General features: G+C 31.8%; 1 protein-coding gene across 1 annotated transcript; it reads right to left on the bottom strand.

Moving 5' to 3' along the window:
• Positions 1 to 213: 213 nt before the first annotated feature.
• Positions 214 to 4,056, bottom strand: LOC114188658 (zinc finger CCHC domain-containing protein 7-like). Its single transcript, XM_028077234.1, has 7 exons — positions 3,639 to 4,056; positions 2,924 to 3,040; positions 2,658 to 2,816; positions 2,422 to 2,583; positions 2,170 to 2,286; positions 1,102 to 1,209; positions 214 to 962 (listed from the first exon to the last, which is right to left on the bottom strand). The coding sequence occupies exons 1-7, from the start codon at positions 3,960 to 3,962 to the stop codon at positions 372 to 374; spliced, it is 1,578 nt and encodes a 525-aa protein (XP_027933035.1). The 5' UTR covers positions 3,963 to 4,056; the 3' UTR covers positions 214 to 371.
• Between the last annotated feature and the right edge of the window lie 12,783 nt (positions 4,057 to 16,839).

Below are 16,839 nucleotides of genomic sequence, written 5' to 3' on the forward strand. Positions count from 1 at the left end.
ATCGAATCAGTTAACCTCTACACACGACATGCGAAAAAAGAATACGACGATGCTGGAATTAGCTTTTGTAAATAAAAGTTTATTGCTACAACATGCCTTAATTTGCTCTATTCAAAATATAACTATAGAAGAGCAAAAGGTACTACGTTCAAATCGTAGTATACTTTTCCCCTTGACAGGACGTGTGGTACAAACAATAATGAAGTTCACGGGTTGCACACTTAAACACATCCATAAATTTGAAAGAATTATCACAGTAAAACATAGAACAAGTGACTGAACGGAAAATTAATGAGTTAGAAAACTTGCGGTCGTTGTTTTACAAGTTTACAAAAGGAATGGCAAAGGACATAATCCAGTATGCACGATCACTACCACCGGCTGTAATTCCTACCATACCCACCACTACTAGAATTTCCAAACCTAGACGCTGAAAACCTATGATGATTTGACCAAGCTGAACCTTGGGACATAGGGGTTCCATCATGACCAGTCCACACCTTGGAAGATTTATAACCTGGAGTATGACTTCCACTACCGAAGGAATGAATTGTAGTGCTTCTGGAATATGGTGACCCTGAAAACCTATAGCTGTTCCTCATTGCCATGGGAGGAAAGAATTCTTCAGGATGCTCGGTGCTCCAGTCACCTCTACTCCTGGATTTCTTAGGAGTTGTATAGCCTTTATGTTCCGCCGGATGCTCCGTTGTCCACCCACCTCTACTCTTGGATTTCTTTGGAGTTGTAAAGCCTCTTTCTTCGTCAGGATGCTCCTGCATCCAGCCACCTCTACTCTTTGATTTCTTGGGAAGAGAAAAGCCTCCTCTCTCTTCCGTAGGAGATCGTTTCTTTCTGCGAGCTACATCCATATCATTAGGTGCTGATCTATTTCCTATGTAATCATTTTCTTTATGGGATCTTTTATCTTTTGTGCGTGATGAGTCACGACTCCTCTTTACTGTCTGCAGAGGAAAGCACAGCACCCAAAAAACTACTTAGTCTAAGCCACAAGATACTCAGACCAACAATAAAAACAAAAGGTAAACAGCTGTAATAAATTAAAGAAACAATAATGGGACAATAAAATATCCTAAAATGTACCTTTACAGCACTTGTGCACTCCCGGGCAAAATGCCCTTCTTCACCACATTTGAAGCATGAACTAGGTGTCGCTCCACTTGCAATCTCATCCTGCAACCTTGAACATGCCTGCATCAATTAACACAAATTTAGATATGCTAGCCATAATCTTAAGTTTCAAGAACTGAAAATATTTCATGTTTAAAAACAACTGGAAGTTTTTTAACAAGGCCACAGAAATATGCATGTGTTAATCACAATAATCCCCTAAATGTTCTTCAAAATGACATTCAGTCAACTACAGATTTAACTATCGTTTAATAATGCTATTGAACCATAGATCTAACAAGAGAAGGTCACCAGTAACCAAGTATTTTTTGGACCTTTTCCTGTACACTCCAGACATAGACACTGTTTAGTAAATATAAGAATGGAATATTTTGTGGTGATTACAAAGTGCACATGAATCAGGTCTGAGTGTATGATGTGCCATCTTTTTATTTTAGAAATATCTAACTGGAAGTCTTGGGGCAGCTTTTTGTAATCTTCCATTTTCTGAGCTCTGCAAAGTGCTCAAAACCAGGAGCCATTGCTGCTTTTAGATGAGACAGACAGTATATAAGATCATTTGTCCCTACTCCAACAATCATATATCATCAAGTGCTATAGCTTAAGACTTGAGAGTCTCCTTTGGTTACCTAGGCATGAAAATTTCTATTAAAAGAATGAAAGGACAACTTCAGATTTTGAAGGTTGAAAAGAAAGTTCAATAAGGATATCATTGATGTTTTAGGTTTGGGACAGTGATTCATTCCTTCATGTAGTGGCTTTTGGTCATGTTAACAAGTAATTTCAAAAGTAATGATTGAATATTTTCAGGCTATTTTAACTTTTTGCACGTTTATTTCCATTAAAAAAATAATCTTGCAAGCATTCTGGCAGGTCTAGTATTAAAATGATGACAATTACGAAGAAAGAAAGAAACAATCAAACAAAGTCCCCCAACTAAGGAGAGTCACACAGGAAGAGTAGCGTAGATTATGCAAGAGGTCATCAGGCAAGATCAATAAGCCTTTAAGTAAAACTTACCAAACCAGTATGACCCAACCGACCACATTTGTAACAAGAAATTTCTCCTGGTGTTGCATCATCAGAATTGACACAGCACAAGTGGCCAAGTTTCTTGCAGACATAACATTGAATTTCCTAATTTAACAGAACAAAGAATCAAACACTCAGTGACTTTGCAATTCACATACAATGCGAGTCACTATTTTTAAGCAAATTGAACCAAAAAATTTCCCAAATTTGCCAGAAAAGTAGGAGAATGAACAGAACAACCTGAAGATCATCCAATGAATAATCATTCTTGCATCCAAACATATCATGCCCAGAATTTCCACACTTTAAGCAAATTGCAATGGTTCCGGGAGTACTTGCATGCTTCTCCGGGCAGTCTCTAGCACGGTGACCACCTTTCTTACAGATAAAGCAATCTTTTGTCTGCAGGAGCATAATACAAATTTCAATAACATTCATATACCAATAAAAAGATGGAAATTGGTAATAAGACATACTTTAGTACATTGTTTTGCATTGTGTCCCAAAACACCACAAACATAGCATGGCTTCTTCCGCTTTGCCACTGAACAGTTCACAGCAGCATGACCTTCCTCGCCACAGTTGAAACACGCTCCCCAACTATTGTTTGGTGGATCAAAATACCTCGGGCCCCGCTGATAGAACAGAAACACAGAGTGATATGATATATCCCCGACTACCCCTTTCTCATGGACAGTAGTATTTTCAAAAATGTCATTTCAGATCAAAGATTTCAACTCACAAGCAGCTTTCGCAGAACCATATTGTCGCCTGTCTGAACTGCACCTCCTTCCACAGACTCATGATTCTCATTATCTTTGATGGTCTGCTCCATCTCTTGTTCATTGGCTATAACAACCTAAAGAAAACAAAAGAATACATCTTTTCAAACAAACATAATCATGAACATGGTTGTGCAAGTAGAAATTTAAATTTGATTATATTTCAAAAAGAAAAAAAAAATTATAGGCAAGGTTTCAAAAATGGGTCCACAATAGCAACTTTGGCTGCATTATCAATGTTTCTGAGGTCTCCACGACCACAGTTTAGGGTTTAGGGTTTCGCTACAGTTTCGCTAAACCACAGTTTCGCTACCGCATTAGCCACAATTTTTTTACAACATCAAGATCAGTGACAAAGCTGTAACCACAACCGCAATTTAAAACCTTTATTTCAAGTGAAATAGATTAACAATACATATAATTAAAGACTTGGAGAAGAAAAATTGCACTATTTTCAAATAACAATTGGTCCACTTTTATCAGTTGTTCCAAATTTCACTTCAATCAGAATCTATTTGACTAAAACAAAAACAATGTCATAACCATAAGGAGAGTATGGGTCCCTGTAGATTAAACCAAAAGAAAGTTCAATTCACATGAAAATAACAACAAATAAAAAAAACCAAACTTTTTTACTCAAGAAATGGAATGAGCCAAACAGGGAATAAGACTTACACTTTCATCCCCAATCTCAATCTTCAACTTAGTTATTTTCTTCTTCTCCTTCACTTCAGAATCAGCGATTGCACTGGGCACATCAGAAACGCTGACGTTCCGGACCACAGCGAGCTCGAGTGTCTGCGAAGACAAAACGTCGTCGCTTGGGGCGGCGTGCTTGGCTGCACGCATTCGCATGGCTTTTTCGACAATCTTGAGGCTGAGATCTTGGTTGGCTTCGTCGTCGTCGCTGCTGAAGACAAGTGACGGCGAAGCGCCGGTAAAATGGTCATCGCCGCGCTCCTCCATTGCCTTCGATTTTGGCTTCTCTTTGCGCCCCATTCCCTGCTATTGCAACTGCAGACTTGGAGGATGGAAACCCTAATTACCGAGGATTGTCAGGATATAGACACAAGTGAGAGACCAGAGTTTGAAAACTAAAGAAAAAGATCTTCTCTTTTAATATATAAGTTTAAATACCTTTTTTTTTCTAATTTTTGTGAATTTTGTTTTATTTGGTTTTTATTTTTTTAAAATATTTAAAATGATCTTAAATTTTGTAATTTGTGTTCAATTTGGTTCTTTTTGCAGAAATCGTTTAAATTGTTAATGGAAGTGTCAATTTAGCATTGTGACACGTGACAGTATCTCGTGTTTTTTTTTTTAAATTTAATCCCAATTTTCGTTAATTTTATTCAATTTAGTCCTAATTTTCGTTATTTTTGTTCAATTCAGTCCTAATTAGAGATGACAAATAAACTCGCCCTTGTGGGTATTGTCCGAACCCATTCCCTGCATTGACGGAGTATGGGTATGGAAATGGGGAATCTCCGATTTTTCAATTGGGTATGAGGATGAGTATGTAGATGTACATATCCCCACCATAATATTCATCTCCGTTTAAATTATTAAAATATTCACAATTATATATATATATTCTATTCTTTATTTCTTCTAATTATTTCGTTTATCATGAAACTCATTTGCATTTCCATCTTATCATACATTTATGTAATTATGTCAAAATGATGTATGTTAATTAAAAAAAATTTATGTCTTACATTTGAATATTTATATTATTTTTTAATATTTTTAATTATTGTATATTTTTCTTTCACATAAGAATGTTTAATACTCTTAATTTAAGTGTTTAATAGTCTAAACATTTCATTTACTAAGTAACATAAAAAAAATATTTACTTATAATTATTCATTTTTATTTCATTTGAATAACTCTTTTATTTCGCTAAAATAATTTTCATTCTTTCTCAACCATATAGTATATATTTTGATATTTGAAACGTTTGCTTAGATCTCTAATGTATTTTTTATCTTATCATATTCTTAATTATACATTTGTTTTTCTTTGTGCTATTTCTTCAATAGTATCTCAAATTGTTTCTAAGACACACATTTGTTAATTTTTTAATATTTTTATTTGTTTATTTTCATCATGAGTAGAATACTATTTGGATATATTTTATCTAATTATTTTTATTTTCTAACTCATTATTAGTCATGGTGTAATTTTTTCACTATAATTGTATAAATAACTTTTATTTACTAAAATATGAAAATTTAATGTAATTGTCATGAATATTTTGTTATCGCCATCAAACCTATATTGGAGTTCAAAAGATACAAGATCTATGTCAAAATTTTATTATTATGTTTATTATTTGTTCTTTGCGTCATTTTGATCAAGTGATGTATTATAGATTTTATTAGTGCATAAAAAAGAGATCTATTAGAATTTAAAAAATTGAAATAAACAAACATTTAAAATATATTTTAATTTGAATATTTGTTTTCCTTTTATATTTCTAAAAAAATATTTTTAAATTTTATCAATTAGGTTTCATTAATGTTTGCAAATTTAATAAATGTTTTGGTTCTCATGAGATTTTAATTAGTATTCTAATATAAAATGTAAACAATTATAATTTATTTCAAAGTATTTGATATCAAAGAAAAAACCATCCTCCTAATATTGAATATTTGATAATATTATGTTTTCTTTACCGTAATTTTTTTTATTTATAAAAATTAATTAAGATTGATATTGAAGTAGTAAGAAAACGGGTATGGGTATGAGTAAGAGATTATACTCTTTACCCCATGGGGATGAAGATAGAACAAAAGTTTGATACGCGTTGAATTTGGGTATGGGGATGAGGATAAATTTTTTCTACAGGGATGGGTATGGGATAGCGAAACCCGTCCCCGCCCCACTCCGTTGCCATCCCTAGTCCTAATTTTGTCTCTATAAAAAATGACCAAATTTAAAAAATTAACAAAAATTTTATTGAAAATTTTATTTTTATTAAAATCCACATTTATTTTAAATATTTCTTTCATTATTTTTATACCAAACCTAACTATATTTTTGGAGGGGAACTATTATATATGGGTGATTTTTGGTACATGTTAAAGTTAGTTTAAAATTAGAGGAAAAAATTTTCATTGTTTATAAAATTAGAAAGAAAATTCTTCATTATTTTTTAAATGATTCAGTACAACACTTACATAGAAATTAAATTTGGTCAATTTGGAGAGGAGCAAAATTGTGATTGATTTGAACAAAATTAACGAAAATTATGACTAAATTGAATAAAATTAACGAAATTTGGGACCAAATTGAATATAAGCCACGAGATACTACCACGTGTCACAATGCTGACTTGACACGTGAACAACTTTCTAAAATTAAAAAAAATTAAAAATTAAAAAAATCACATCCGTTAACGATTTAAACTGCATGTCTGCAAAAAGGACCAAATTGAACACAAATTACAAAAATTAGGACCATTTTAAATATTTCAAAAAAATGAGGACCAAACGAAACAAAACTCACGAAAATTAGGACCAAAAAGGTATTTAAACCCCATATATATATATATATATATATATATATATATATATATATATATATATATATATAAAGAGTAAGTATATATATTATTACTATATATTATTATATATTATATATAATATAAAGAGATTTTTTCTTTACAATATTTTATTTTTCTAAAATTAAAAATTATTTTAATATATAGTTACCTTATTTTCGTTTTTATATATTCACTTAGCGATATTAAAATATTATTACTTAATATCATATATATATATATATATATATATATATATATATATTTAAAAAAATCGTACATATATTAGTAGATATTTTTACACTAGTTATTATAATATTGATTTTTCTTTTCTCTTTTATATTATATATATATATATATATATATATATTTATATTTATGTATTAATTTTTTAAGTTTCCATTATAAAAAGCTTTAAAAATATTTTCATTATATAAATATAATTATATATTTTTTGGATAAAATTAAAAATATTTATAATGACTTTTTATATATGTTTTAATGTAACTTTATTTTTCATTTTGGAAAAATTTACAGCTATACTTATTATATAATAATAACATTATAAAAATTAATTAAAAACTATTTTTATTATTGTTTTCTATTATATAATGTTTATAACTTTAATATAAATTTTAATAATCTTTTATGCTTACATTTATATTTTCGTAACACTCATTTGTGTCGATTTTTTTTACTATATAGCAAAATTTTGTAATAAACTACGAAAGAATTTATAATTATTGAAATAAAAATATTGATAAATTAAAATTAATTTTTATAAAAAAATAATAAAAAGAAACAATTTTACATTTTTTATTGTATAATTTTTTTTAAGGTGACAAATATTTAATTATTATTTTTAAAAAGTCAACTAAACTCTAATTTTGTTTAAAAATACATAATGTTTAAGTGTAACGTGTTTTTATTTTTAACTTTTATTTATTTTATTTATTTATTTATTTTTCTCATTTTTTTTATTTGAACCCTCATTTAGTCTTTAATGTTATTTTTTTTATTGATTTTGGGGCTTAAAAGATTAATTTAATTAAAATTTGTCAAAATTTTATTTATTGAGCTTCTAACATACAAATATATTAAAAATATTATTTTTGGTGTGTAAATTGATCAAATCCACAAAACACTTCTAAGATAAGATTAAAATCAGCAAAACCTAAAAGATAATATACAAGAGGCTAAAAACATCCATAGTTTATATTCTCTATACCCCAATAAAAAAAATTGTCCTGCACAGCCTAATTTACTTATACGCTCCCATTTAGTAATAGGACACACAATTAACATTTATTTTTACATCTCCTTAACTTTCTATTTTTACCCCTCCTACCATTCAAAATCAACCCTTATGAAACTTCCATGTGTCCATCAATTTGCACCAACCCGGAGTCATAAATCATCTCCATCTTCTCCCATCAAAACCTTCTCTCATCAAAAGCTTTCACCTTGGTTTCACATTGGACCAGACCTCCCCATTGTTTTCGGGAAATGTAGCTCCACGAAGAAACAATTACAAACCACACACTGCGTCGAAAACCAACGTTGCAACCATTAAGCATACACACCTTGCTGAAAAATGAAGAACACAAAATGCATGTCTTATCAACACTGATAAACCTCTTATCATGTAAAGATTTAATCAAAACTCGATTTTCTCACTAATGTTAACTAATACATTATAGTGATCAACCAAGGATCAATCCGAAAGATAGGCAAGGAAAAAATAATGATTTATTGAACATGTCTTGTGAAATGGAGGAAATCTATACAAACTTTACTAAACTCTTATTAAAAGTGAAATTAAATAAATCATCTCCATCTTCTCCCATCAAAACCTTCTCTCATCAAAAGCTTTCACCTTGGTTTCACATTGGACCAGACCTCCCCATTGTTTTCGGGAAATGTAGCTCCATTGTCAGCCTCCAACGAAGAAACAATTACAAACCACACACTGCGTCGAAAACCAACGTTGCAACCATTGAGCATACACACCTTGCTGAAAAATGAAGAACACAAAATGCATGTCTTATCAACACTGATAAACCTCTTATCATGTAAAGATTTAATCAAAACTCGATTTTCTCACTAATGTTAACTAGTACATTATAGTGATCAACCAAGGATCAATCCGAAAGATAGGCAAGGAAAAAATAATGATTTATTGAACATGTCTTGTGAAATGGAGGAAATCTATACAAACTTTACTAAACTCTTATTAAAAGTGAAATTAAATTGCACCTAAAATGACATGAATGTATGTAAATGCAAAGTGTTTGATGAAAGTTCAAGATGAACTAAGTGTGTGTCTATGCATGGATCAACAATTTGGATGTTCTAAATACAATCTAAACATACAGGATACAGGATGCTTCTAACATCTAAATGAAACACAAAATCAACCACTGGAAACGATTTAAAACTAAAATATACAAAAATAAAAAATTTGGAAAATTTCCCGAGAGTGTTAATATGCGTAGGTACATTGCAACATCAAAGCTCAAATTATAGTGCATAAAATTAAAATGTAATGATGTGAAATAGTTGGAAGTGATCTTTATTGAACATAGGAACCAAAATCACACGAAATGATTAGGTAAAATGCAAATCCTAATTTATGAACCCTAATTAACGGTATTAACGAATAAACACGTGAACGACGAATTGGATGCAATGCTTGGTAAATTTAGTGTGGAAATGGTTCAAAAACACTACGTATAACATCACGATGAAGTTACAAACATGAATCAAGCACAAGAAACACAAAAATCACAAAATCTGAAATTGAAATGTGAATGAAACAGTGTGTGACAGTGCACGAGTTTTGCAGAACTAAAATTCGTGATTCAAGCTACCTGATTTATGTATGATTGATCTTAGATCAAAAGACATTTGATATCTAAATAAGATGACGATTGCAACTTCTGAAATTCAAGAATACTTCATTCGAATTTCAATGTTGAAATGGATAAATATCACTCAACCAAGCTCTCTTGAATCACGAGTTCAATTTAGAAGAAGAAACGTGAAATCATAGCAAAAGAATGGTGAAAATGAAAAGAATATGTGAATCTACTAAAGAAGAACATGCTTACAACAATTGGTTCAGTGCAATGGAAAGAGTCACTCTAAAACATCTCCAAGAATCCTCAAATCAGCAGCATCATATGCATAAAAATAGTAAAGGGAAAATAAGATGTGGTTCTATGGTGGAGGAAATGGATAGTGTGTGTGAGTTGTGTGGTTGAACTTTTCCGAATGAATGGATTGGCACCAAACCTAATACAATGCAACACCTGTAATTAGTTCTACCAGTTTTTTTTAACTAACTAAACTAACCTATTTTGCCTAACTACTTTGCAATCTCAACTGGTAACTCAGGTGGAAGGTTTCCCAGTAGCTGCCACTAGCTAAATCAAATCCATTCTATCATGTTTGGGTGCTATCTTAGACTCCAGGACTTGGTGCAGTAAGTAAGCAAAGCCAATTGGCTCATAGCAGCTCTAACTTTCCTTCTCCAAAGGGCCTTCACTCGGCCTCATTTCCACTCTTTGCTCATTTGATCATGTTCCACACCATTCAACAATCCTCCTTGGGTTTAGATTTAGCTTCAACACACACTCCTTCTTGCATTTTAGGACTTAAAAAACAAGTTTAGAACTTACAATTCAATGCTATGCTACAACTAAAAGTCACCTAATTGAACCAAACGTGCAAAATTGAGATTCAAGAGTTTCATTCATCTAGTGACCATTTTTCAACCATACCAAGGTTAGCACAAATGTATTTTAACATCCTAAAACTTTTCCCACAAGTGCCATAACTTTTGGAATTGAAAATCAAAAAGTCAACTTTGGGTCAACTTTGGTTAACACCTGCACCGAAATGTCAACTCTACCATTTTGAGCAATTTGGTTGGATCTGACTTCTCTCATGGTTTTCCCTGGACATTTGCACTCTTTCTTGACTTTTATCTCTACATTAAACTCAAAAACCTCAAAATTGGATGTTATGCACATTAAACTCTTCCTAAAAGCTCCTAAAAATAGACTAAAACTAAACCAACTCTACTTCTAAGCCTATGTCTCCAAACTAAAACCAACTAATATGCTACCATCTATCATAACTAATAGTACTCCTAAGACTACACTAAAACTACATTAAAAACACCTAAATAAACTACTTTTGCAAAACTAGACTAACAACCTAACTAAACTAATTCTAGACCAATAACTCCTAATTAGCATTTTAATCTACCCTAAACAATGCAATTAGCCAAGAAAAACTCTAGCTAAGAAAAAACTCTAGCAATTTAACATTACAACATCAAACCATTGGACCTTTGTAGGACCTCTGCGTGAAATACCATGTAAATTGTAAAAGCTCTGGTAGCAACCACCAATAACCAGTCACTGGAAAAGCACTATAACAACACGCCCTCCATCATGCTAACAATTGCAAGCCACGCGACAACCACAAAAAATCCACACAGTTTTGACGACGGTCTCCAACGAATAGTTAAGGCTTCACTAACACAAAAAAGCCTATAACATCATTTGTACGACGTTAGCCAAGTAGACTTGTTCACCCTCTGATGTTAATTACGATGACCTGCCTACCCCCTGACGTCAAAGAGATAAATGACGTCGGCCCCTAGCCCATTCAATGTTATTGGCTTTTTACATTTTTAGAAGAAACGGCGTGAGCCTATTTCATTGCACTATTCTTTTGCGGTTTCTTCACAAGCACACACAATGACAGTGGCAATAAGCTTTAAAGGTGATTTGGCTTCCTTTTACTCACCTTGTATATTGACAAAAAGAAGAAGATGAACATCTTCCTCCAATAAGGAGTTTTGATGATGATGATGACTTATGAAAAAGTATGGAAGACTTGATGATGATGCATGAAAAAATGTTGAAGACTTAAAAGAATGCTTCAATTCAAGAGATACATTGAAGACTTATGGGTTTAGTTATTTAGGTTTTGTAATATGTGTATGTTATTTGAAATAGTTAAATTAGTATGTCAAGAGTCAAAAAGCAAAACCCATGTAGTAGAGCAGTAAGAGAATTTTATATATTTGCAAAACTCACTGGAATAATCGATTATTCTTAGTGATAATCGATTATCTCAATTAAAACTGATTTTTGAGAAAAGCCTCTGGAATAATCGATTATCACTGCTGATAATCGATTATCACCTGCTGGTAATAGATTATCCTGACTGATAATAGATTATCACAGCAAGAAAAATATTTTCATAAAAGTTTCTGTGATAATCGATTATCACTTATGATAATCGATTATTTATGGTAGTTGCGACTTAACTTTTCATATTCTTAACCTAATTTCTAAATAGGCTTCTATAAATAGAGTGGTAGGCTTTCATTATAAAATACAAAAGTTAGAGAAGTCTGAGTACTTGAGAACTCTCTATGGAAAGGCTTTGAAAAACCTAGTGTGGGTAGAGCGATAACTTTCATCAAGTGGGATCTTGAGTGATTGAGTGCTGCTGCTGTTGCTAGGAGAAGCCGATCATCCTTTGTGGGATTCAAAGGAGGTGTTCATTCCTTGTGTGATTCAAGGAAGGTGTTTTCATCCCTTGTGGATTTCAAGGGAGGTGTCTTCATCTCTTGTGTGATTCAAGAGAGGTGTTTTCTAAACCCTAATCTTTCTTATCATTGATTGTAAGTTTGGTTTATTTTAGTGATTTAGTTAATCTCGTTTTTGAAAGATTAACAACTAGACGTAGGGTCTTTTGATCCGAACCAGTATAAATACTTTGTGCAATTTTCTCTTCTCTACTCTCTTTATTTTATTATGTTTATTAAAATAAAGGAAAGATTTTTAATTGATCTTTGATACAAAAAGGGAAAATATTAAAAGCACAATTTTTATTAAGAACCCAATTCACCCTCCTCTTAGTTTTTTGTCTGCACGCTCAAACATTCCGCTGCGCGATACCAACAATTGGTATTAGAGCTTGCTTTGATAGTTATTCAAATTTTTCGAAAATGGTTGGACAAAATCAAACTTTTGCTGAGGGTGCGTCTATTGACAGACCTCCACTTTTTACTGGTGAAAATTATCCTTTATGGAAAATCAGGATGCAAATCTTTTTGGAGTCTATTGATAGAGGTATTTGGGATGCTATTTTAAATGGTCCTTTTGTTCCTACTATTACTGTTAATAATTTGCAGGAACCTAAGCCTTTTTCCCAATGGACTGCGGAAGAAAATAGAAGGGCTCAATATGATGTTAGGGCCAGAAATATAATATCATTTGCACTAACTCTTGATGAATTTTATAGAATTTCAGTTTGTACAAGTGCCCAGGAAATGTGGGAGATTTTACGAGTAACCCATGAAGGAACAGATGATGTTAAGCGTGCAAGGAAGAACTCATTAATTCAAGAATATGAGATGTTCCGAATGCAACAAGGCGAAACCATCTGTGATGTGCAAAAGCGTTTTACGCACATCGTCAATCATCTTTCTGGGTTAGGTAAAATTTTTGATATTGATGAGTTAAATATAAAAATTCTAAAATCTTTGAACAGGACATGGCAGCCAAAGGTTACGGCGGTCACTGAATCTCAAAATCTTACAACAATGTCCATGGCGGCTCTTTTTCGTAAATTGAGAGAGCATGAACTTGAACTTGGGCGTTTAAATGAAGAAGAGGACCAAGGAAGGAAAAGGAACATAGCTTTCAAATCTGAGATCATCAAAAGCAAAAGCCCCAAAGAAGATAATGACTCTGATGATGAGAATATGAGTCTAATGATAAAGAAGTTCACAAAGTTTATGAAGAGCAATGGCAAAGGTCATCACAAAAGGTATAAAAACGAAAACCAAAACTTTGTTTCAAAATTCAATTGCTATGGATGTGGTGAAACAGGTCACGTAAAAACGGATTGCCCAAATGCTAAAAAGGGTAAAGAGAAGAACGGCAAAAAGGTTTTCAATAAAAAGAAATCGGAGGATAACGATTCAAGTTCTTCTTCAAGTTCTTCTTCAAGCTCATCCAACTCTAGTGAATCTGATGAGGAAGCAAATCTATGTTTGATTGCTGAACATGACTCTTCTGACAGTGAGGTAAGTTCTTGTAGTAATGACAATGATTATGATTCTTTGTATGATGCATTTCAACAACTACTTCATAAATCTAGTAAGTTAGATGCTGCTCACAAGAAATTAAAATATGATTTTAAGGAGTTACGAAGTAAGTTTGAAAAATCTCTTGAAGAAGAAGAAATTTTGAAAAATAAAATTTCAATTTTAGAAAATAAAGAGACTGAAATTATTGAATGTGCATCTTGTAAAAGCTATATGTTTGATTTAAATATTCTAGAAAAACAACTTGAAGATGCATTAGAAATTAAAAGTGTTAAAAAGCCTAATTTTAAGAAAAATGATTTAAGTAACAACAAGCAAGCTCCTAAGAATAAGAATAAAAGAGCCCATAGGGTATAGGTAGAAAAAGGTAAACCTTATTCTAGGAATATAAATTGTGTAACATGTTTTTATTGTATGCTAAAGGGGCACACTTCAAATAAATGTAGAATCAAACATTTTGATGTCCCTAATGGAAGATATGCTTGGATTCCTATTATAAAGTAACATGTCTCTAACCTCAAAGGACCAAAAGAAGTTTATTAGGGACCAAAATTTTATTGTTCTCTATCTCACAGGTTATTAAAAAAAAAAAATCAAGAAAGTACCTTTGGATGTTCAAAGATCTAGTATATTTATCAAACTTTTGGTATCCTGGTGAGTTATATGATTTTATAATGGGTTTGAGAATATTAGATATGTGAAAAAGTGGTAAAAATCATTAATTTCAGTGTTTTCCGAAAAACTCCGCTGTGATAATCGATTATCTCAGGTGATAATCGATTATTAGTAATCGATTATCTCAGGTAATAATCAATTATCAGCAAATCTGGAAATTTTTGTTCATGGGTATGAACCAATAATCGATTATCTTAAGCTGATAATAGATTATCTTGCATAGTAGGACACATTTTCAAATTTTTTACCGTTTGAGTGAGCTTTTCAAAAATTTAGACCATGAGCAACCACTAAGTACTTCATAAATGCAAATTAAATGTTGGAGTTCATTTTGTTAATATAACATTTCCTTCTTTAAACCCATATTTTTTAATCTTTAGAGTCTCTCTTTCATTTAGGGGGAGTCTTTGATAAAGGGGGAGTATTTGTTCTTGAAATGTTTGTATCAAAAAGGAGAAATATTACATGTAGGAGGAGTTTTATATCTTAAACATATTTTTTAAGGGGAACTTAAGTTATCTGATTTAGGGGGAGTTGTCTAAAGAATTCATTTTTGATTATGATCAAAAAGGGGGAGATATATTTGTGTTATTATCTTGTGATAAGTTGTACCTATTTAAAGGGGAAGATATGCGTTTATTGATATCTTGTAATACCTTATGTTTTAAAAAGGAGAGAAAAATTAATTATCTTTTATTTAAATTAACTACTCTTTTCTCTTAAGTTATTTATTAAGAACAGGACAGATCACAAGTCTTCAGCAAATTTTGATCATCATCAAAAAGGGGGAGATTGTTGACAAAAAGAAGAAGATGAACATCTTCCTCCAATAAGGAGTTTTGATGATGATGATGACTTATGAAAAAGTATGGAAGACTTGATGATGATGCATGAAAAAATGTTGAAGACTTAAAAGAATGCTTCGATTCAAGAGATACATTGAAGACTTATGGGTTTAGTTATTTAGGTTTTGTAATATGTGTATGTTATTTGAAATAGTTAAATTAGTATGTCAAGAGTCAAAAAGCAAAACCCATGTAGTAGAGCAGTAAGAGAATTTTATATATTTGCAAAACTCACTGGAATAATCGATTATTCTTAGTGATAATCGATTATCTCAATTAAAACTGATTTTTGAGAAAAGCCTCTGGAATAATCGATTATCACTGCTGATAATCGATTATCACCTGCTGGTAATAGATTATCCTGACTGATAATAGATTATCACAGCAAGAAAAATATTTTCATAAAAGTTTCTGTGATAATCGATTATCACTTATGATAATCGATTATTTATGGCAGTTGCGACTTAACTTTTCATATTCTTAACCTAATTTCTAAATAGGCTTCTATAAATAGAGTGGTAGGCTTTCATTATAAAATACAGAAGTTAGAGAAGTCTGAGTACTTGAGAACTCTCTATGGAAAGGCTTTGAAAAACCTAGTGTGGGTAGAGCGATAACTTTCATCAAGTGGGATCTTGAGTGATTGAGTGCTGCTGCTGTTGCTAGGAGAAGCCGATCATCCTTTGTGGGATTCAAAGGAGGTGTTCATTCCTTGTGTGATTCAAGGAAGGTGTTTTCATCCCTTGTGGATTTCAAGGGAGGTGTCTTCATCTCTTGTGTGATTCAAGAGAGGTGTTTTCTAAACCCTAATCTTTCTTATCATTGATTGTAAGTTTGGTTTATTTTAGTGATTTAGTTAATCTCGTTTTTGAAAGATTAACAACTGGACGTAGGGTCTTTTGATCTGAACCAGTATAAATACTTTGTGCAATTTTCTCTTCTCTACTCTCTTTATTTTATTGTGTTTATTAAAATAAAGGAAAGATTTTTAATTGATCTTTGATACAAAAAGGGAAAATATTAAAAGCACAATTTTTATTAAGAATCCAATTCACCCTCCTCTTAGTTTTTGTCTGCACGCTCAAACATTCCGCTGCGCGATACCAACATTGTAGTCTTTATCATGCATAGAGAGTGTTTTTTTCTTCGATTTGACCGAATGGTTTTCATGTTTAGTGTGTTTTCAAGCCTCTAAGTTCACTCGCCCTGCGCTATGATGAGGCCCATAGGTTGAGGTTGTTTTCAATTCTCTATTTGTGTGCTTTCACTCACTTCGTTCTAAACTTTGGTTTTCAATATAAGGTTAGTTTTGAATAAAAAAACATTGCATTTTGGTTATATATGTTTATTACATGTGATGGCATGGGCTATATTTTGTCTTTCCCATTATTTTTTTCATCTTAGACATTCTTTTTACCAATTTTAGGAACTTTTTAAATTTTCGTAGCAGGGTGTTTTCGATAAGAAATACTTTAGATGTCTTTGATTAATTAGTAGGTTCGTTGCTAGATTTATTATATTATTTATTATTATTAGGTGCATTCTTATGTTAAGATTTTTTATAATTTTAGTTAAAAATTGAGCGAACCTTAGTTCTGTTGGAGATAGACGTGTCAAAGTGAGCTTAAGTCCATGAGCTAACTCGATTCATCACGGGTTCGAGCTGGGTTGGGTTG

The sequence above is a fragment of the Vigna unguiculata genome, chromosome 6 (genome assembly GCF_004118075.2).
Source record: "Vigna unguiculata cultivar IT97K-499-35 chromosome 6, ASM411807v1, whole genome shotgun sequence".
Classification (NCBI taxonomy): domain Eukaryota; kingdom Viridiplantae; phylum Streptophyta; class Magnoliopsida; order Fabales; family Fabaceae; genus Vigna; species Vigna unguiculata.

What these genes read in the sequence shown, in the direction of transcription:
- LOC114188658 (XM_028077234.1), bottom strand. Translation starts at nt 3,962, where the DNA reads ATGGGGCGCAAAGAGAAGCCAAAATCGAAGGCAATGGAGGAGCGCGGC. An exon ending in ATTCATTGGATGATCTTCAG is followed by an intron (nt 2,287 to 2,421) that starts GTTGTTCTGTTC and finishes CTGTTAAATTAG; the next exon opens with GAAATTCAATGTTATGTCTG. An exon ending in AGTGCACAAGTGCTGTAAAG is followed by an intron (nt 963 to 1,101) that starts GTACATTTTAGG and finishes TTTCCTCTGCAG; the next exon opens with ACAGTAAAGAGGAGTCGTGA.